Here is a 23,598-nt window from a genome sequence, read left to right on the forward strand (position 1 = left end):
GATTATTTTTAATATGCTATAAATATGAACTTGTACTTACTGACTTTTGAAAATTTCAAAATCATCAAATTAACAAAAATCAGGGCGCTAGTATAACAATATATTCTTAAGACTAAATAAAGCAAGAAAGTCTAGTACCACTTTTTCTTCCGACAAATAGTTAGCGAGATATCGTAAGTTAAATATTGAAAAAGTTATCAAGATTTCCTCAAATATCTCAAAAATATCAGACAAAAAAATGTTTTAGACAAAAGTTGTTCAAATTAACTAGTAGAAAAAGACAGTGTAATAGAAAATAAGGGTTCCCGTTTAAAAAACGCAAGTTGACCTTTAAATGACCTTGAAAATAGAGGTCAAGGTCAAAGTTAAGGTTATTATAAGGTAGCTTATTTAAACCCCTACAACTTTTCTTCATTTTTCTTAAAACTTCAATACTGAGGAGTTATGAGGGTGGTCCGTTATTTTTGGGACACCCTGTATATGTGCCCATAGTCCATACTGATAGCTTCCGCTGAATATATGCATATATGCGTCCATAACATTCAACGGGTTAAATATTTAATTAAATTCAATCTCATGCATGTGTAGTTATATTGCACCCATTAAATACAGTTACATTGTCATAATGTAACGAAATGTAACACGTAATACGTATAATGTATACGTTACAAGCAACATATACAGAATGTACGTAAAGTATCGAAACCTCTTAATATCTCGGAAAATACACATTTTAGAAAAAAATGTTTGATACAAAGTTACTACAGTTTTATAAAGCGCATTATATGGTAATATTATTATGACCTTAAATAGCGTTGTCAAGATCACGTAAAGATCATTTTAAATTTCTTAAATGGAACCCCCTATTTTTCATTACATATTCTTGTATCTTATCTCGAGGGATTTCCAAAACACTTGCTCTTTTTTTGTTTACGGGAGGGAAGTCCTTATGGATAGCCCTCCCTTCTTGGGGAAATGGGTGGGGTTATGTCGGATTCTTACCGGCTTAAACCCTCCCGGGGTGCTTGTTAGGCGGGCTGGAGAGGGGGGAGTCGGGAGCACTGCGTCAGCATTCCCTCCCCGACACCCCGGCCCTGGGGTTCTCCGCGAGCCTCTCGCCCGAGTGCCGCGCTCCTCCCCCTTCAGGGGGGGCGCGGTGCCCCGACCGGTTACCCGATCGGGTTGGCCTCCTAGCCCGATTGGAGGAGACAGGGGACACCCACCCCTCTCTCCTAGCCCCCCTCGTTAGTCGAGGAGGAGGCGGGGATGGGGCCCGTCCCCAACCGAGACACCTACTCCCCTCTTCCTCCCTTACAGGCCTAGGCCTGTGGCCCCTCCCCCCTCTGCGGACGGAGGCGGGCCCGAGGCGGTCGAGGCGGCTCCTCGACCAGCGCCACCTCGGGCCCACTATCCAGACTGGGGAAGCGCCGCCCTCTCTATCGCTCCTTGCGACGGATGCTAGGACAGCGCCTCCATTCGGCGGCCTTCTTGCGGGACATGACGTCCTCCGTGAAGGAGGCCGCCGCCGACCAGATCTCCTCGCTCCTGCACATGGCGTTTACCAGGCGCAGGAGCTAGAGGTCTTCCCCGGCGCAGCCCACTGCCCGAGCGACGACATGGCGCTGCTGGTTCCATGCTTCGCATGAGGCCAGCGTATGTTCCACCCTGACCTTCAGCTTCGGGCAATGGTGGCATCGAGCGGTGGATTCCTTTTGGATCCGGTGCAGGAACCGGCCAAAACACCCATGGCCGGTTAACAACTGCACCAGACAGTACGTAAGTCCGCGTCCCCTCCTGCTCGCCATTTCGGCGAGACAGCGGCGGACGGCTTCGGCCGTTCGAAGCCCGGGTCCGCGGGGTCGGCCAGCATGTCCTCCCACCGTACCATTACCCGGGCTCTGGCCTGAAACTTCAGGGCCGCCAGGTCCCTAGCCAACACCACCTCCATCTCCCCGCGGAGCTCCTGCACCCTCCAATAGAGGGTGCATCGCTCTTCGGCGATAAGCTCCACGGGGGGAGGCCGGCCAGGGTCGTCGCCGCCATATACGAGACAGTGCGGAACGCCCGAATCGCCCTCACGATCACCGACCGCAATGCCTGACGCATCAGGTGCTTGTTGCGGTCGGTGGCCATAAGTTGGGACGCCCATATGGGTGCCCCATAGAGGGCGACCAAGAGAACCACACTTACATATAAGCGGCGAGCGTGCCATCTAGGGCCCCCTGGGTCTGCATCAACCTGACAAGCGTCAGGACGATTTTGGACCTGGGGGGCCAGCCACCCGAAGTACAGCTCAAAGTTCCACCTGTCCTCCAACATCAGACCCAAATATTTCATACTGGGCCCGATGCGGACGCGGACTCCGTCCACCATGCCCCGGGACCACCGTGACCCGCGCTCTGGCGGCGCTCCGCGGCTGCCGTCGTGAAAATAGACGGCCTCCGTCTTACGGGGCGACACCTTAAGGCCCAGGCTCCCGATGGAGCCCATCACTGATGCCAGCGCCGCCTCGGCTCGGAGGCAGGCATTCCCCCAATCCTTCCCCCCAGCCACTACTGGTGTCATCTGCGTAGCAGATGACGTGGCAGCCGGAGGGGAGGACGGAGCGAAGTACCCGGTCGAATGCGATATCCCACAGTAGGGCTTTCCAAAACACTATAATTAAATGTTTTTTCATTAGGTATTTTTCGAGTTACAAGACTTAAAAGTTGCAGTACTGCCGACATTAGCTTTACTCAAGGTTTACCGCATGGAAATTGCATGGTCGGATTTACATCTCTTTTGCAAGTTCGCGCGCGAGCGTGTGACGTGTGGCCTCGTGTGTGCATACATACATATTTTTATTTAAGTGTGCGTAAATACCGTCACATGTTTCTGAGCGTTTGCATTCATAATAAATGCTCAAATTGCTGGCCATTAACACTCTGACAGTATGCCAGTCTAATGTTAAAATTGGAAATAGGATTTTCGCACACAAAAATGAAAATAGCAAAATCGACGGTACATCTTACACACGCACACACAAAAGACGTGTAAATTCGACCATGAAACTCCCACGCGGTAAACCTTGAGTAATGCTAATGCCGGCGGTACTGCAACTTTTAAATCTTGTAACTCGAAAAATAATTGAAAACTGACGAAGAAACATTTAATTATAGTGTTTTGAAAAGCCCTCGAGATAAGCTACAAGAATATGTATTGAAAAATAAGGGGTTCTATTTAAGAAACTTAAGATGACCTTTTCTTTTTTTTTTTATTACGGTGGGAAAATCCTCATATCCCCGCCCCTTGGGAAGGATGAGGATTATGCCGGATTCTTACCAGCTAAAACCCCACCGGGGTGTCTGCCAGGCGAGCGGGAGTGGGGGGAATCGGGGGAACTACGCCGGTATTCCTTCCCCGACACTCTGGCCCTGGGGCTCTTAGGGAGCCCCTCGCCCAAGTGCCGCGTCCCTCCCTTTCAGGAGTGTGGCGCGGTGCCCCGACCGGTCACCCGGTCGGATTGGCCTCCTGGTCCAATCGGAAGAGAGAGGGGACACCCATCCTCTCTCCTAGCCCCCCTTGTTGGTCGAGGGGGGGCGTCTCCAAACGGGACTCCCACTCCCCCTCTTCCTCCCTTACCGTCGCGCAGGGAGTGGCAGGCTCTAGGCCTGTCGCCCCTCCCCCCTGCGCGGACGGAGACGGGCCCGAGGCGGTCGAGAAGGCCCCTGACGGATCAGGAGTGGCTCCTCGACCGCCACCTTCGGGCCCGCTGTCGAGGCACATTAAAATGATCTTCACATGACCTTGATAACTATTCAAGGTCATAATAATATTGCCATGTAATGCACCTTAATGCCATGTAAAACCTTACTAACTTTGTATGAAACATTTTTTTCTAAAATACGTATTTTCTGAGATATTAAGGGATTTCGATATTTTTCGTACACCCTATATGTTAGTTGTAATTTCCCATTCATAGAAAGTTGTACTTATACGGGGTCCCACATAATACATGGACGTCCAACAGACGTCCAGTGGACGTTCGAATTTGGACTTCGGGACGTCCATAAGACATCCAAGAAAATCCGACGGACGTTCATAGGACATCTATAGAATGTTCGTTTTTCACAATTCTGGACGTCCATAGAATATCCAAATCAAGGATCTAAAATGGGCATCATTCTCAATTCTCCACTATTTGTAATTATAAGCAAAATAAACATTCAAAAATACGTAAAGGAAAGGTTTATCAACAACAAAAAAATTCTGAAATGCAAAAAATATTAATTTTTATAATATATCAATATGTAAAATTTAATTTCAAAATTATTAAATTAACAAAAGTTAGGGCATTACTATAGTAATATATTCTTGATAGTAAATAAAGTAAAAAAGTATAATATTATTTTTTCTTTTGACGAATAGTTAACGAGATATCGTAAGTTAAATGTTGAAAAAGTTACCAAGTTTTCCTTAAATATTTCACAAAATATTAGGCAAATAAAAAATGTTTCAGACACAAGTTGTTAAAATTAATTTGTAGAAAAAGAAAATATAATAAAAAATTGGAGTTTCTATTTTAAAAAATTAAATTGACCTTCAATTGACCTTGAAAATGCCGCCCAAATAAGAAACAGATAATGCCATTCTCTTTCCCCTTCGAAATCATGGAATACATGTTTTAGCTTTTTTTAATATCTTTCACAGTTTTCGAGATTTTTTACCTGTTACGTTTGAAATTTAGCATCCTCTATATACAGGGTGTCCCATTTAACCTGACAAATCGTAATATCTGGAAAACTACATGTCGGATAAAAAAAGTGGGTAATGAAATTTGTTCGTCTCGAAGGGGCACATCCAATGACATCAAACTCGACCTCCCACCCCACTCCCGGAAGGTGGGGGTGGGGGGCAACTTTGAAATCTTAAATGGGAACCCTCATTTTTTATTGCAGATTCGGATTCTACGCCACAAAATACGTAAGTTTCGTCCGAAGCTTTTTTTTTTATTCGTGATAGATGGCGCTGTAATCGCAAAAAATTAGATTTTCTGCAATTCTCCAGAAATGATCATTGGATTGAAAAATAAAAAGATACCTGTTCAATATTTTTAAAGAACATAATAAAAGTTATTCCCTCCCCATCCTCTCGGGGTAGGGTGGGTGATAACGTTCAAATCTCAAATGGGGACCCACATTTTTCATTGCAGAATTAGATTGTACGTGAAATTTTTATGGAAACAATTTTTTTCATTCGTGATAGCGTTGAATTTTTCCGAGAAATTACTTTCAAAATTTCTCCTACATTCGCCATAAATGAAAATCATTTCAATTTTTTCTTGCACAGTTACATAATCCATGATGCAAAGTCAGAAGAGAATGATAGTGGCATGGAACACTCTTCAAAAATTGATTAAGCACCTCTCCTGATTAGAAAGGTAAGTGTCTAATAATGATCGTCTCTTAAGTTCTATGGGCGCGGACGATGAAGAGATGCCACTAACAAATTAATTATGCAAAATCACTCCGATGGTGAGAGGCGAGTGGACTCACCTAAAACAAGTACCCAAGTATTGGGTGAGTGCAAAAGTTCGTGCGGAGTTTCAATAGATGGAGTTATAAGCGTAAAGTGTTGTCATTAATACTTCCATCTACATATTATATAACGTTGGAAAGGTGACGTCTTCAGCTGTTATTAAAAAAAAAATCATTTGTTTTCATACAAACTGCTTCGAGAAATATCACTTTAAAAATGAGTATCGATAAGGTGCATTTACGGCATGTTATGCTTTACGAGTTTCGGAAGGGAATAAACGTTGCCGCAGCCGTAAAAAACATTCAGAATGTTTATCAGGATGAAGCACCAGCTAAACGAACTGTGGAAAAATGGTTTGCTAAATTTCGGCGCGGAGAATTTAACCTTGAAGACGAGCCACGCTCTGGTCGACCTTCTGACATTGATGACGATGTTTTGCGTACTTTAGTGCTCAATAATCCGCGAATTTCAACAGAAGAAGTTGCTACAGCACTAAACGTTGACCGATCAACCGCTTTTCGGCGTTTAAAAAAGATGGGATTCGATTTGAAGCTCGATATATGGGTGCCCCATTTGCTGACCGAGAAGAACAAAATCAAGCGAATTTCTGCAGCCGTTTCTTTACTCGGGCGGCTCAATAACGAGTTGTTTTTGGATCGACTAGTGACGGGCGATGAGAAATGGGTCCTCTACAACAATGTTCAGCGCAAACGGACATGGAAACAATCAGGTGAGCATGGTGACGCAATGCCAAAGGCCAGTTTGCACCCGATGAAGGTGATGCTCTCTGTTTGGTGGGATTGCAAGGGCATAATCTATTTCGAGCTTCTCCCCGCTGGCGAAACGATTGATTCGGACAAGTACTGTCGCCAATTAACCAATCTGAATCGAGAAATAAAAGAGAAACGTCCGATTTTGTCAAATCGCAAGGGAGTCGTCTTTCATCACGACAACGCCAGACCACACGTTTCGAAAAAGACGCTGCGCAAACTGAAGAGCCTGAAATGGGATGTCTTAACGCATCCACCGTATTCTCCTGATATCGCACCATCTGACTATCACTTGTTCCGGTCATTGCAAAATTATTTAAATGGAAAAAACTTTGACTCTTTGGAGGCCTTAAAAAACGGCGTCTCTTCGTTCTTCGAATCTAAACCGCGCAGTTTTTATGATCGAGGCATCCGTATGCTGCCAGAACGTTGGGAAAAGATTATAGAAAACGATGGAGAATATATCATTGATTGAATAAAGATTTTTGTTTGCCTAATCACTGTGTGACTTTTACTCACAAACTCCGCACGAACTTTTGCACTCACCCAATAGAAGGGAACAGAAAGCTACTACGTCCTCGTCGTTGTTCCTGGGTAACGTTAAAAGTAGTTTCTCGGAAAAATTCAACGCTATCTATCACGAATGAAAAAAATTGTTTCCATAAAAACTTCACGTAAAATCTAATTCTGCAATGAAAAATGTGGGTTCTCATTTGAGATTTGAACGTTACCACCCACCCTACCCCGAGGGGATGAGGGGGAATAACTGTTTTTATGTTTTTTAAAAATATTTTTAAAAATATTGAACAGGTATCTTTTTATTTTCAATCCAATGATCATTTCTGGAGAATTGCAGAAAATCTAATTTTTTGCGATTACAGCGCCATCTATCACGAATAAAGAAAAAAGTTTCGGACGAAACTTACGTATTTTGTGGCGTAGAATCCGAATCTGCAATAAAAAATGGGGGTTCCCATTTAAGATTTCAAAATTGTCTCCCACCCCCACCCTCGGGAGTGGGGTGGGAGGTCGAGTTTGATATCATTGGATGTCCCTCTTCGAGACGAACAAATTTCATTACCCACTTTTTTTTATCTGACATGTAGTTTTCCAGATATTACGATTTGTCAGGTTAAATGGGACACCCCGTATATACAAACGAAATTTAAACAAGCCTTAAAGCATACTTAGTGCGCATTAGTGCAAGCAATCAAATTCACTATAAAAATTTTTGGATAATGACCATTGACGTCCAACATTGGACATCCTATGGATGTCCTAATATGGACGTTTTGATAAGTCCAAAATCGAATATACGATGGACGTCCATTTCACATTCATGGACGTGTTGACGTAAAATGGACATAAAATGGACGTCCATAGGACATCTTGTACTATCTGGGGTGTTTCTGAGTGGTTTGTACAATCTTTCAGGATATGTTCCAGGGACCAAAACAAGCAGAAAATATCATATGAACATGGGGTCGAAAACGCTTACTTACTAAAGTTATGACGATTCGAAATTTTCCTGCAATAGAAAAAGAATTACGACAATTCAAAGAACCGTCTTAAGAAAAATTTTCTCTTTTCAACATCAGATTTAAACAGTTCTCGAACAGTTCTTGAAGCACTGTTGGCTGTTACCGGCTTGAATTGTTCAATTTCTCATAATCGCCGATTAACTGCTGAACGTTTGATGGTTTGGAATTCGACGGCCTGGAGTTTCTTGCTACATTCGAGCTTTTCATTTGTTTTTTGTTTTGTTTTTGTTTTGTTTTGAAGTAAGACTATGTAATTTGACGTAATAAGTTTAATTATTAAAAAATTTCAAAGCATCATAATTCCAAAAGCAAGCATTTCAGTTGAAAATATCCTACAAAGCTCATTTGTAAGCCTATTTTAAAAATATAAATAAATATTCATTTGAAGAATTGGCGGATATCCATCTGATGTATGGCCGTGCCGGTGGAAATGGATCGGTTAGCCTCTTGAATGTACCAAGAAACTTTTCCAGACCGTCAAACTCCAAATCATCAAACATTTGCAGCAGTTGATCGCTGACTACGAGAAACTGAGCAATTCAAACAGCCAAGAAACTGGTGTTTCAAAAACTGTTCAAACAATTGATGTTGAAGAAAATATTTTAGATCGAGTTGGCAACAATCCCAGCATTAGTACAAGAAAAATTGCAGCAGCAGAACATATATCTTACATTATCATATGGAGAGTTCTGCATGAATAGCTACTTTATCCATATCATTTGCAGAGAGTCCAGAGACTCTCTCCAGCAGATTTTCTAGCAAGATTGGTGTTTTCTCAATGATTTTTACAGCAGTGTGTGGATCTAGTTTTTAATTCTTTTTTACTTTTTACGGATGAAGCTGGTTTTAACAGGGATAGAATAATTAATTTTCACAATAATCACCTCTGGGCAGAAAAAATCCTCACGGTATTGTGAAATTTTGGCATCAGCAGCAATTTAGCCTGAATGTTTGGGCAGGAATTATCAGCGATCACTTGATTGGGCCGTATTTTTTACCAGCAAGATTAAATGATGAAACTTATCGCGATTTCCTAGAAAATCAACTTCCAAGACTCCTAGAGAATATGCTATTGCCTATATGACAAAGAATGTTGTTTATGCATGACCACCCTATTTCAGTCGATTCGCCAGATAATTCTTAAATGCCACCTATAAATGCCACCTTAAATGTGATCTATTCTGGTCGATAGATAGGTCGGGGGAGACCGTGGCCAGCATGCTCACCTGACATGAATCCATTGGATTTCTTCTTCTGGGGGTATTTGAAAACTCTTGTTTATTCTATCCCAATACCACATGTTACAACTCTTCGTCAGCGGATCTTGGATGGCTGCAACATCATCCATAATATACCTGGTATTTTCCAACGGGTTCGCCAATCAATGCGGCGACGTGCACAGGCTTCCTTGGAATCTAATGGAGGCCATTTTGAGCATTTACTATAGCAAGTGTATTGTCTTGTTATATCCGTAGAAATAAATAAATGCGGTAAATATAGAGAATTTAGGCCTATACGCCGATTTTGATGAGACTAGGCTTCGATGCGTTTTTGCACGAGAAACAACTTTTTCCTCTGGCAAAATCGGCGGTCTGCCCCACGAAGCGAGATATTAAACGTTAAAGTTGACGACTATACAAATTTCACATAGTGTGAATTTAAACAAAGTTTCACAAGTGGTACATGGCTAGCCAATACTAATCTCGATATTACGATAATTGTCCGTTTTATTGGGTACTTTCTGATGATACGTCCTCCGACTATACAGGATGATTGAAAACAACTTTCGACCCCCTACCCGTACCGCCCCTTCGGTGTGTGTGTATGTGTGTGTATACATGTTCGGTACAAACATTCGGCTAGTTATTTCAACAGTCTTATCATGATCTTGACAATATATATGAAGATCAAAGTCAAAGTCACTTACTGTTCTCATATACACGTTGGAACAAAAACAATTCTCGTGTTGTCACGATACAAAAATTATAAGTTATATTCTCCGATCGACGATCGAATACTTTAGTTCATTGTTAGTGGTCTTGTGATTATAATTTATGGAAAAATGAAATTATTTGAATTTCTATCGATGTGTGAGCGCCAAAATGAATTAATAGAATTTTTGCGAAAATGTGGCATAACAAATACGGAAATGATATGTCCGCGATGTAATAATAAACTTGCTTTAAATATGTCGACATTGTTTCGGTGTCGAAAAGTGATTATTAAACACAAAAATAAAAAGAAAAAAATTTCATACAGTGTGAATTTAAACAAAGTTTCACAAGTGGTACATGGCTAGCCAATACTAATCTCGATATTACGATAATTGTCCGTTTTATTGGGTACTTTCTGATGATACGTCCTCCGCGCTCTGCATTCTATAAAGAAGAATTAGAACTCAGCGATAAAACTATTGTTGATTGGTCAAGTTTTTGTCGTGAGGTAAGTTATACTTTATTTACTAATTATATTTCCTTTTAAGGAAAATATTTTCTATTTTGAACTGTATTTCATCCCAGGTGTGCGTTCTTTGGCTTGAAAATCAACAAAATCCAATTGGCGGAGAGGAAATTGTTGTCGAGATAGATGAAGCAAAAATTGGGAAGCGTAAATACAACCGCGGACGTCTAATCACAGGCAAATGGATTTTCGGTGCCTTTGAGCGAGGTACAGGCAAAACCTTTATTGTGTCGGTCGAAGATCGTACCAAAGAAACATTGTTGAATATTATAAAAAAATGGATTTTGCCAGGAACAACGATAATGTCGGATATGTGGAGGGCATACAATTGCTTAAATGACGAAGGCTTTATTCACTTAACTGTAAACTACTCAATGAATTTTGTAGATTCCGGAACTGGTAAGTTATAAAATGTGTAATACTTGTATATGTACAACTTGTAGACAACAAGAATATAAAGTAATATTGTTATAGGAGCTCATACCCAGAATATTGAACGAACGTGGCGAGAAGTTCGAGCCAATATTTCACGCTACGGAACACGAGAAAAATATTTAATCGGATATATAGCAGAACTTTTCTTTAAACGGCGATACAAATTTAACGACCGAATAGTTGGTTTCTTCGAAGCCATCGGACAATTTTTTCCACCAGGATGGAATACAACTGACCCATGATTAATTCGTATCTATATTTCATAAATAAAACATACATAATTAAGAAATCACATATCAGAATTTAACATTTTCTTTTCATTTTTGTGGCGATGTTCTCTTCACTCAATATGTATTTTGCAAGACGAAGTGAAGTTGTATAACGTAACCTAAACCAAATTTCAGTTCTAAATAAATCGCTTATTAATCTTTCTTACTGTAAAAAATAATTATTGTTAGTGAAGTATTGTTGGCGAAGTGACGGCGGGGGGCTGCGCCCCCCCGCCTTTTTAAAAAATAACCAAACCTAACCTAGGTTAGGTTAGGTTAGGTTATTTTTTAAGAAGGCGGGGGGCTCCGCCCCCCGCCGTCACTTTACCAACTGCATCCTCTAAAGTGCATAATTACCCTATTGCCAACTTTAACGTTTAATATCTCGCTTCGTGGGGCAGACCGCTGATTTTGCCAGAGGAAAAAGTTGTTTCTCGTGCAGAAACGCATCGAATAAGCCTAGTCTCATCAAAATCGGCGAATAGGCCTAAATTCTCTATATTTACCATAAATACAGTTTGGAACTTCTATACAATTTAACCTTATAATTTATTCTACTGCAGGAAAACTTTAAATCATTATAACTCTAGAAAGAAGCGTTTTCGACCCCATGTTCATATGACATTTTCTGCTTGTTTTGGTATCTGGAACATATCTTGAAAGTTTGTGTAGACCATTCAGAAACATCCTGTATAACAGAAATATTGCATGTTACTAAAATGTTATATAACTATTATATAACTGTAATATGGTTATATAAAAAATTATCCCTAATTTTCTCGTGTCTTGCGTCCGTCGATAGCTTCGATTTCAAGCGGTGCAAGCGGTCACCCATCCATAATGCTGACCACGCTAAGCTTTATTTAACTTGAATTCATTAACTTGAATCGAGTGGCATGCAGTAATCTCAATGACTCGAACGATGTTCTTATGACTTGTACTTATATGATATATCTTTATAACATTCATTGTATATCCTTGGAGGATATACATATGAATTATAATAACATTATAACCTTTTTTGTCAAAAATTAAAACAACGCAACAACATTTGATATGTGACGAATATAAATATAGACTATGTCTCAAAATTATTGATAATGGAATATAATAGTAAACCCCCCAAAAAATAATTTGAAATAAATTCAAGGAAGTCTAAATAAAAAATTTTAATTATTAAATCCAAAAAAATATTTTGAAAAATATCTCAAATCGTACTTTTCATCAACATAGTATTTTTTAATGAAATAGAGTTTTTATTTTTTAAAATAATATTGTAAAAATATAATATTTTAATGAAACAACTCAAAATCAAACATGTAAGAATATTAAGTCTAAAGAAATTTTTCTCTGTGTGAGTTTTGTATAATATACAAGTGTTCTTAAACGTTTAAATAGTATAAGTGTGGATATCCCCATGAAAACAGGAACGTTGTGTCCACGTGAAATCCATGTGGTTTTGTGGATTCCACATGAATCCAACGTGCATTTCACGTGGATTCGACGTACGTTTTTGGAGGATATACATATGAGTATGCATTATGAAAGTCAATATATTAGGTGTGTGAATTCGGTTCGCTTTTTTCTTCCAAAAAAAGATTTTAGTATGAAAAACATGAAAAAGTGCACTAATCAAAGTATTTGCCATCACTTGCTATTATTTTTTCTCATCTGTCTGTCAGTTGTTGCATTCCGTGACGGAAAAACGACTCGTCCTTCGAAGCGATCCATTCATTGAGCCATTTCTCTATTTCTCCATAATTGTTGAAATGCTGGTCCGAAAGCCCGTGTGTCATCAATCTGAACAAGTGATAATCGGATGGAGCAATGTCTGGTGAATACGGCGGGTGAGGTAAAACGTCCCAGCCAAGTGCTTCCAAGGTGGCCTTCACAATCTTTCCAACATGTGGCCGAGCGTTATTGTGCTGGAAGATCACTTTGTCGTGTCTCTTTGCATATTCCGGCCGCTTATTCTTCAATGTGTTGTTTAAACGGATCAATTGTTGTTGGTAAAGTTCGGCAGTGATGGTTTAGCTCTGTTTTAATAGTTCATGATACACTACACCCTTCTGGTCTCACCATATACAGAGCATTACTTTCTTGCCGTGAATATTCCGCTTTGGTATCGATGTGGATAGTTTTCCTGGATCGCTAATGGATTTCCTTCGTTTGGGATTATCGAAATATATCCACTTTTCGTCTCCAGTCACAATACGAAGCAAAAAACCTTTTCTTTTTCGCTTGGCAAGCAAGATTTCAGACATAGTTTTTCGTCCCTCGATGTTTTTTTCTTTCAGTTCGTATGGCACCCATCTTCCTTCTTTGTAAATCTTTCCCATGGTTACCAAACGCACAGAAATTGTTGATCGATCAACATTCCACAATTGCGCGAGCTCATGTTGTGATTGACACGGATCTTCATCGATTGGCGCCTGCAATTCCTCGTTCTCGAACTTTTTCGGCTGACCTGGACGAGGTTTGTCATCGACACTAAAATTATCACTTTTAAAACGTCGAAACCATTCTCTGCATGATTTATTGGTGGCAGCACTTTCACCATAAGCTTCTACAAGCATTCGATGAGCTTCAGCGGCTGTTTTCTTCAAATGAAAACAGAAAATGAGAACTTCTCGGAAATTATGCTTTTTTAGCTCGAATTTTGACATTTTCGAATCAGATAAACACGATGTTATTGTTACAAACCCAAACGTTTAACGTTAAACATTCAACTGAATATTATTGCCAGATATCAAAACTAAAAAATAAAGCCTTTTGCAGACATTAGAGGTTAGAAAATTATATAATACAGCAATTGATCGTCAGATGGACCGAATTAATTCACACATCTAATAAATAGGCAATACGGTCTACTCAAGCGCGATGAAGGCATTAAGTACAGAAAAACATAGAACTACACAACAAAGCATCCACAAAGCATCCTCAAAAAAGCGGAACAGAATTTCTGATTGATTAGCCTTCCACAATTTCATTTATTTGTTATTGTTCCGCTTTGTTATTTCTTTCTTTATCGGAATGCCCTTATTCGCAATAGGAAGCATTTGCAGCTTTTAATAGATGCATGAATAATTATGTTATATAACATCAATGTAATATGAACGTAATTACTATTATATAACGTGTTACATTACTGTTATATTATTATTATAATGTTATCTTCAGTTTATAACAAAAGAATATAAAAGATATACAGGGTGAGCAAAAAATACCAGGACCCCGAAATATATCAAGAAATATAATTCTTATGACAAAATGTTTCAGACAAAAGTTGTAGGTTTTCAAGTAACGCATTACATAGCAATATCAGTATGGCCTTGAATAGTATTATCAGCGTTACGTGAAGGTCATCTTAAATTTCTTAAATGGAACTCGCTATTTTTCATTACATATTCTTGCAGCTTATGTCAAGGGATTTCTAAAACACTATAACTTAATGATTTTTCGTTAAATATTTTGCGAGTTACAAGATAAGTTCTTGTAGCACTTCTTCAGATCTTTTCAAAGCTTACCCACTTTACCCACTTTAAGTAAGTTATTTCGAAATTATCGAGCTTTTTAAGATGTCTAGTTCACGGCGAGATCGCCAATTGTCCAGCCAACAGAAGCAAGACTGTCCAGCCAACTAAGGCAAGACTGTCCAGCCAACTAAGGCAAGACTGTCCAGCCAACTAAGGCAAGACTGTCCAGCCAACTAAGGCGAGACTGTCCAGCCAACTAAGGCAAGACTGGAAAGGTTTATAACAATTGTTAAAAATATCCACTATCAACAGTTTGACAAAAAGCTACCCTATCGTAAAAAGATGAAACGGCATTTTGAATATAATCAATAGGAATAATAGCAGCTTCATCAAGAATCCGATTTCGTAAATCATCCAGATTTTATGGATTCGTTTTATAAACTCTGTTTTTTAAATAACCCCACAGAAAGTAATCAAAAAGTGACAAATCTGGCGATCGAGGAGGCCATTCTACAGGTCCTCTTCTACCTATCCATCGCTGAGGAAACACTGTGTCCAAATAATTACGGACGTCCCTTCCGTAATGTGGGGGGGGGCACCATCTTGTTGGAACCATATATGCTCGAAGTTGTCATCCATGATTGCTTGTATCGCTGGAACTATTTCGTTTCTTAGCATATTCTCATATTTTATCGTCGTTAGATATCCGTCAATAAAGAGTGGACCTATGAGAACATTATTCAAAATGCCTACCCAAACATTCACTTTCTGTGGATACTGCGTGTGTGTTTCTTCAATCCAGTGAGGATTTGTATGTGACCAAAATCTACAATTGTGTCGATTAACTTGGACATTTAACTGAAATGTTGCTTCATCTGAAAAGACTATATTTGACAGATAGTTAAAATCTTCATCTTTTCTTTCCATCATTAACTCACAAAATTCAATGCGCTTATCAAAATCATCATCACTTAACTCTTGTACGAGGTGGGCTTTATAAAGATGAAATTTAATAATTTTAATATTAATTTAATAAGTTTTAATATTTCAAGCACAGATTTTTTATCTAGATCATTTTGCTGTCTTACTTTGCGGGTAGAATCATGCAGATTTTCAATGAAGGATTAAACATCTAATGATTCTTCTGGATTTGTTGCTGATGCAGGTCTACCTGATATTGCACAATTTTTCACACTACCAGTTTCCTCAAAACGCTTTATTGTTCTCTTAACAATAGATTTTGAAATGGCAGTATCTTAATCACGAAATGTTTAATTAAAAAGCTACTTTATATCATTATACGACCTTAATCGATCACCCCATCCTCTCATTATCAGAAGAGATATGCTCTATGTTCTCGCTCTGAAAGACGTAGCATATTGACAAGCTGAAGAATTAGACAAACCGAATAAATTAATACTAGGATCAATTCAAAATTTCTCTAAAGACAATGCTGAAGAATAATAACTGAATGAAATGCAAGTGACGATAGCTAATGCTGTTTTTTAACTATTGCTCGAATTCGAAACTCAAAATATTTAATATTCCTTTCACTTTATATTTTAAGAGAAAGTCGAAATCGCGCAGGCGTGCAACCTCCACGCGGTACACCTTGGATAATGCTAATGCCGGCGGTACTGTAACTTTTAAATCTTGTAATTCGCAAAATACATTCAGTTATAATGTTTTAGAAAGCCCTCAAGATAAGCTACAAGAATATTGTCGCGCACTCGCGAGACGAATTCCGACGCGCGGAGAGGAATCACTGAAACACTGGGTAAAAGAACGAAAAGCTTTATTTACAGCAAAGCTGAACCGCCGCAAACTCTCTTGCGCGAGAATTATAAAAACAGAGCCGACACCGAACGCTGCACATCAGCCCGTATTGACGACTCTACCCAGGTAGAACATAGAAGTCATAATGATGTCAATATGACTTTATTTGTCAATTAAACGTCACTGACAATAACAGAACAGACAATAACACAAAAATGATATAAAAATGGCAAAAGTATATACCCAGGTAAAACAAAAAATCATAATAATATAATTATGATATAAAAAAAAAGTCATTTTAAGACAAATCAAGATGATGTCATTCGATATAGTTTTCGTGATGATTTGATGATGTTTTTTTGATATTGAAATGACGTTATGGTGACTTTTAGAACTGTACATTAAAATAGAAAGTCACAATAATATCAAAGTGACGTCAAAATAACGTCAAAATGACAAGAAAATGATTTAATCATGATTATAAAGTGTGTTTTTATAGTCTTTTATTATTCATTTTGAAGTCATTGTGATTTTTTGTTTAAAGGATAATATAGCTTATATCCATACATATACAATGTCCGAAAAACATTTTAGAGATATCATATTTCTAAAATGTTTTTTGGACATGTATATGTATTTATACATGTATGTATTTATACATGTATTTGTGTATGTATAGATAAGAAATATAGGGTAAAAATGTAAATATAAATATTGGGGTGTTATTTTGAGAGTTTTCTTGGGTGTTATTTTGAGAGTTTTCGTTGAGCGTTAACCCTCATTTGAGTGTAATCTTCAATTGATCCGAAATCACATCCAATTTGAGTGTTTTTTCGGTGTATAACACTCAAAGTTCAGCGTTTTTATCAGTGTTTAACATCCAAAGTTAAGCGTTTTTTGAGTGCTAACATCCAAAATTGAGGGTTTTTTTTCCATAAGGGCTAATATACATATATCAGGTGTAGTAAAAAGAAATCCATTACTTTTGCATGAAATTGAAGGCTTTAATTACCATAGAATTTAGGCTTTAATTACCATTAGAATGATCCGATTTAGGTCAAATATGCGCCGTTTTGTTCGATAACTTGTTGCCATTTTGAAGGTAATTTCATTATGCCTCTCTTATAGAAGCCCTCGTCTCTATTGGCAAAAAATTGAGACAGTCGATTTTCACAAGCCTCTCTTGAAGCGAATTTTTCACCAGCAAAATTGTTCGCCATGAACAGGAACAGATGGTAATCACTTGGTGCCAGGTCCGGACTATAAAGTGGATGCATAAGAACCTCCCAACCAAGCTCCCGGAGCTTCTGGCGAGTCACTATCGATGTGTGTGGCCTGACGTTGTCCTGATGGAACACAATTCCTCTCCTATTGGCCAAAGCTGGCCGCTTCTGGGCGATTGCTTCCTTCAGACGGTCCAATTGTTGACAGTTCCGAGTTAAGAGTTTTGCCATAGGGGAGCAGCTCATAGTAGATAATTCCCTGCCAATCCCACCAAACATACAGCAAAACTTTCCTGGCCGTCAATCCTGGCTTGGCCACCGTTTCCGCCGGCTCACTGCGATTCGACCATGACCGTTTTCGCTTGACGTTGTCGTAAGTGATCCACTTTTCATCACCAGTGACCAACCGCTTCAGAAATGGGTCGATTTTGTTGCGATTCAGCAGCGATTCGCAGATGGAAAATCGGTCCATGAGGTTTTTTTCGTTAACTCGTGTGGCACCCATACATCGAGCTTCTTTTTGTATCCAGCCTTATTCAAATGGTTCCAAACGGTTTTTTGTGCAATCTTTAGCTCTTGGGCAATCGAAACAGTGCTTACATGACGGTCGGACTCGACAATGTCCATGATTTTATCGATATTTTCGACAATTGGCCTTCCAGTGGTGCATCTTTGATATCGAAATTACCGGAACGGAATCGACGAAACTAAAATTGCGCGTGATTGGCTGTTACAGTATCAGGACCATAAACACTATTCACATTTTCAGCCGCCTGGCTTGCGTTTTCGCCTTTATCGAAGAAAAACTGTAAAATATAGCGTATTTTCTCTTTGCTAGTGTCCATCTTTGACGCGCGCTCATACAAAACTGAGTCAACTAATCACAAAACTGTCACAAAAGTTTTTTTAGTACGAAATCTCATCTTTCTAACGCCATCTAGTGGAACCCGATCGGACTTATACAACGCGAGATACAGATAACTAAAGCCATCTATTGGAAAAATAATGGATTTCTTTTTACACCTGATATGTTATATGAACAATTTTTTGTATGAAAATCTACAGTTTACGTTACACATAAGATTCCTGAGGATAATAACGTCATCAAACCTCAAAGATTCTTAAAAATATCGCATATGTTATTTTACCCAGATAACATAAATATATTTTATAAATATTATATAAATATTTTTCTAGAACATTAGAATATTCGCACAATATATCGATAAGATGAAAAACATTTTATGCATATATATAGAATGTTGAAATGAGATTAGTTTTAATATTTTATATATATGAAGGGAACACGCAGTAATATATTCAAATAATATCCGAAGTAGATTATTGATACTATGTCAAAAATGTTCATAGAATGTTCATAGAATGTTTGAAAGACAAATTATCTAAATTGTACAATCGTTTGCAAAACAGTATTGCTATTTATTTTTGGTGCAATTTTAAATCATAGCCGATGGGATAACGAGAGAATTTATTTTATCGAAAGTTCCATATCCAATTTGGATCGAAAGTTCCATATCCAAATTGGTTTTTTTATTATTATTGGTTATTTTTTATTATTATTGATTTTTTGTTATTATTTATTTGTATTATTATTGATCTTGAATATTTGTCTTTTATTATTATTGATTACTATTATTATTGGTATTATTTTTTATTATTACACCAAGGCACACTAAATGCATATATTCTAAAGGAAAACTGCTAATCATACTAGGTGCGCAACTAAGTTTCCGGGTTTCACACATGGATGGCGCTAACGATACATGTAGTCGATATACATGTGTGAAGTTGTGTTTTTTTATAGCTTGGACATCTGTTAACAATAACCAGTCGTAATACCAACACATATCGCAACGCAAAAATATTTTTTCTAACAACGAAGATGTCGAGCTTTGTGCCAAATAAACAGCATTTGCGGGAAGTTTTGCTTTTCTGCTTTAACTTGAAAAAAAGTGCAGCTGAAGCACGTCGTTTGCTTGAGGAGGCCTACGGCGAAGATACACCATCGAAAACTACCTGTGAAGATTGGTTTAAATGCTTCAGAAGTGACGATTTCGAGACTGGGACAAGGAGCGCTCCGGAAGGCCAAAAACAATTGAGGACGCCGATCTGCAAGCGTTATTGGATGAAGATGATACGCAAACACAAGATCAACTTGCGGAGGCATTAAACATGACTCGCCAAGGTATTTCCAAATGTTTACATGCCATGGAAAAAATTCAAAAGGAAGGAAAATGGGTGCCGCATTAGTTGACTGAGAGACAGATGGGAAATCGAAGAGCCACTTCCGAAATTTTGCTTTTGCGGCATGAAAGAAAAAGTTTCCTGTATCGAATTGTTACTGGCGATGAGAAGCGGATATATTTTGAGAATCCCAAACGCAAAAAAATCGTGGCTTTCACCTGGCGAAGCATCAACATCGACGACACGGCCAAATCACTTCGGAAAGAAGACAATGCTCTGCATTTGGTGGGACCAGAAAGGAATCGTGTACTATAAGCTGCTGAAACCTGGCGAAACTGTCAATGGGCATCGCTACCGACAACAACTGATCAAATTGAACCATGCATTGTTCGAAAAACGGCCAGAATGGGACACGAGACACGAACGAGTGATATTGCAACACGACAACGCTCCGTGCCATCGCACTTCCATCATCCAGGACACCATCACAACGCTGAAATGGGATCTGCTACCGCACCGTATTCGCCAGACCTGGCCCCTTCCGATTATCACTTGTTCCAGTCGATGGCGCATGGCTTGGCTGGGAAACACTTGGCCAATTTCGAAGAAGTGCAAAATTGGTTGGATGAATGGTTTCGGTCCAAAGACGCGTCGTTTCATCGTCGCGGTATTCATGTATTGCCAGAGAGATGGCAAAAATGTGTAGCTAGCGAGGGACGATACTTTGAATAAACCATTTTTTGTATTTCTCTTGAAATTTTCCATTTTTCATTGATTAAGAAAACCCGGAAACTTAGTTGCGCACCTAGTATAAATCAAAGGTATTCTTTCTAAAATTGAATTACCTATATGATGTTCTTCTGGTTGGACTCTGTTATGAAAATTTTCATCCGTTCTTTTAACACAATTAATTTTAGAGTAACATATTCTTCCTTTTATATATTTTCCTTTTTGCGTACATTTTGTATATGAAAAAAATTCAGTATGGCCTTTACAATAAGTAATAAGTGATTTTGCTGGAGCATCACAAATAAAGGCTTTAATAGCAAATGGTATCATATGGTTTTTATAAATAAAACCTTGTTCTGATAATTTTATAGCTTCTACTATAAAGTTTTCTAAGAAATCATTTACGTTACTAGGCTTTTCATAATCATGATATACAGTCTGTAAAGTAAGAGCGTGCACGGCATAAATGGCAGTTGGCTTCAAATATCGTCCTAGTTTTTTTGTGAGCCAGTAGATGAACTCTGTCGTGAATGCTTTGTCACAAAAGATTCAGTTGGTGTCGAACTCTAACCTGAGAAACACGTTAACCGCCATGAGTGCTGCATACGCATCGCGCTACGAGGCTGTGTTCCTTTGTTCCCACCCCAAAGGACCAAAAATGTCATATGCAGTGGCTGCTAAATACATAGGAAAGTCAAAATCGTTCGTCGCTAAGTGGGTTCAGCAATATAAGAAGATCAAAAATGTCGATGACTTGCCAGAACGTGGCTCGATAGGCAAAGTGACGCCGAATATGGAAAATGGAATATGGAAAAAAAATTGTGAATTTGTTTAAGCAGAACCCGACCTTAATGCTTAAAATTTATGAGAAGTGTTTGTTGCCGACTGCTGAACGATGCTTCATAAAAAAAAACGAGGACTGGATTTTACAGGAAGACAACGACCCAAAACACCGGAGCAAGCTTTGCACCGAGTGGAAAGAGCAGTCTGGCATCGTCACACTTGATTGGCCATCGCAGTCGCCAGATGCAAATCTCATTGAAAATGTGTGGGCATATCTCAAGCACAAGCTTCGAGGAAAAAGTGTGCACTTTGAAACGGCTGACACGACAAATTCGTCTCATTTGGAGGTCTTTACCGAACGAATACACAGTCAACTTAGTGGAAAGTATGCCTCGGTGATGCCAGACAATTATCAATGCCGGTGGTGACTGGACTCATTATTAATGGTATAGCATTTTTCTTCTCATGGAGTACAACAAATCCATGTACTTAAAAATCATTAAAAATAAATTTTTCTACACATTAACCCGTGCACGCTCTTACTTTACAGACTGTACACCTATCACTCCTATATATTGAGGATATTCATGTATCGAGCATAATATGGAATATATTTGAGTGTTAGAACTTTTGCTAAGAGGTAAACCATCAATGTTAACTAATAAATTTAATTTTTGTGGTTGTTCCTCTAACAAATTGATAAGCTTTTCAACTGTAGATTGAACTCCAATGTGTGAATAAGTGCCTGAACCTACAGGTTTGCTGAATATGTGTCGAGAAGTATGGAGCAAAGTTCTGGGATCCTGAGGCACACAAATATTAGCTTCTGATTTTAATAATTGTAGCAAATCTCGTAAAGCTGAATGTGAAATGTTATGCGATATTACCCATAATCGTAATTTATTGATAAAATTATTTTCATTATCTTTTACTACATTTGGTCTTAGATCTATTGAAGCATTGCATTCTGTAATATTATCAAAATTATCCAAGGAATCTGAAGTATTAAAACAGTCTGTTTTATTATCACAGTGCAATTCTATATTTTCCATGACTGTTGTATTGGGTTCTGAAATATTGTTATTAGTATTACATATTGATACATTATCAGAATCACTTGAATAATTTTGTGATAAATCTAAACATGTTGCGGTTCTTCTCTTTATTTTTCTATGTAGTGTTGCTTTAGAGAATCTACGTTTCATTAATAATAATCTTAAAAGTAATATTGTTTAACTTCTAAAAATGATTGTGCAGTGTGTGTGTGGTGATGGCGCCTTGGTTATTTTTCATACAATATAATACACAAATCACGCTTTTATTATTTTACAAAAAAATAAAAGTATATTTTTATTGCAGGAAAACAAAGAAAATGCATAAGGTATAAATATAACATCAGACTAACTTTAATCATAGTGGGCCGTCAAATGTTGTTTATTATACCGTTCCTTGTACTACGCTTTCTATTGGTCTGTTCTTTTCAGCTGCACTGCTACACGCATCAGTGTAACAGTGCAGCTGAGAAACAGACCAAGACAGACCAAGAGTGGCGTGTTCGTTTGAATTCGTTGCTCTGACTAGTTTTGTTACATTCAGTGAACATTTATGGAATATTAATATAATATTTCTACCGACGATTTTTGTAATATTTTAAGTAGATTTATAGACTATTCTACAAAATAAAATATTCTATTAACATTTATACATGATTTCGTTGAGAAGATTCTTGTAACAATACATTGGATGCAGCATTGAATATTTATAGAATATTGTGTGTTATCTTGGTATGAATGTCACTTGAATATTACGATAAACGAAATTCCAAGATTTGGTCACAATGTCATCATCTTTCTTACATATTACTTATATTTGTTTATTCTATTGTTAACACAACTGTAACGATATAGTCAAGCGATATAAATATTTCAGAAACTAAAGTAATTATTTTAAAGTGTTTATATTTATAATACAGCATATACCCAGGTAGAACATAGAACATTTCTATATTAATTTTTATATTTATTTTAATTTTTAGTATTTATATTGAATACTCAGAAAATATAATTGAATGAAAATTATAAGTATTACTCTCTAAGGATATTAGTTTACTTTGAATAACATTTAAATTGCATTTAAAAAACAAAATAATTAATATTTTATATCTTACTTTTTAAATTCTCTTAATAAAAATTTTAATTTCGACTTAAATAAAATATCGCCGCGCCGGCGATGGCATTTTGACGCTTTGACGCTGCTGCACAGTGGGGCGAAAGCGCAAATTGCGGGACATACGGGTCAAAGATCGAATTTTGAATTTTCACATGTATAGTACGGAGTATTTAGTTAAATACTTCTACTTTTTTTTCCTGTATCGCAAATTGCACCGTGGCTAACAGAATACTACTTACATGCCG

At 38.2% G+C, this 23,598-nt stretch overlaps 2 protein-coding genes across 3 annotated transcripts in view; both read left to right on the forward strand.

Moving 5' to 3' along the window:
- Septin1 (Septin 1) overlaps positions 1-23,598 on the forward strand; it is a 103,699-nt gene that overhangs the window by 42,331 nt on the left and 37,770 nt on the right. The window lies entirely within an intron of this gene.
- LOC112588147 (uncharacterized) lies at positions 7,414-11,154 on the forward strand. The gene is made up of 4 exons (XM_025296947.1): positions 7,414-10,270; positions 10,348-10,495; positions 10,580-10,687; positions 10,763-11,154. Exons 1-4 carry the CDS (start codon positions 10,181-10,183, stop codon positions 10,963-10,965), a joined length of 549 nt encoding a protein of 182 aa, XP_025152732.1. The 5' UTR covers positions 7,414-10,180; the 3' UTR covers positions 10,966-11,154.

Source organism: Harpegnathos saltator, unplaced genomic scaffold (genome assembly GCF_003227715.2).
Source record: "Harpegnathos saltator strain DR-91 unplaced genomic scaffold, Hsal_v8.6 scaffold163, whole genome shotgun sequence".
In the NCBI taxonomy this organism is placed as follows: domain Eukaryota; kingdom Metazoa; phylum Arthropoda; class Insecta; order Hymenoptera; family Formicidae; genus Harpegnathos; species Harpegnathos saltator.

Excerpts from the sequence above, each read along its gene's own strand:
- LOC112588147 (XM_025296947.1), top strand. The coding sequence starts at position 10,181 with ATGATACGTCCTCCGCGCTCTGCATTCTATAAAGAAGAATTAGAACTC. Across the intron at positions 10,271-10,347 it reads GGTCAAGTTTTTGTCGTGAG|GTGTGCGTTCTTTGGCTTGA; the intron begins GTAAGTTATACT and ends ATTTCATCCCAG. Across the intron at positions 10,496-10,579 it reads TTTCGGTGCCTTTGAGCGAG|GAACAACGATAATGTCGGAT; the intron begins GTACAGGCAAAA and ends GGATTTTGCCAG.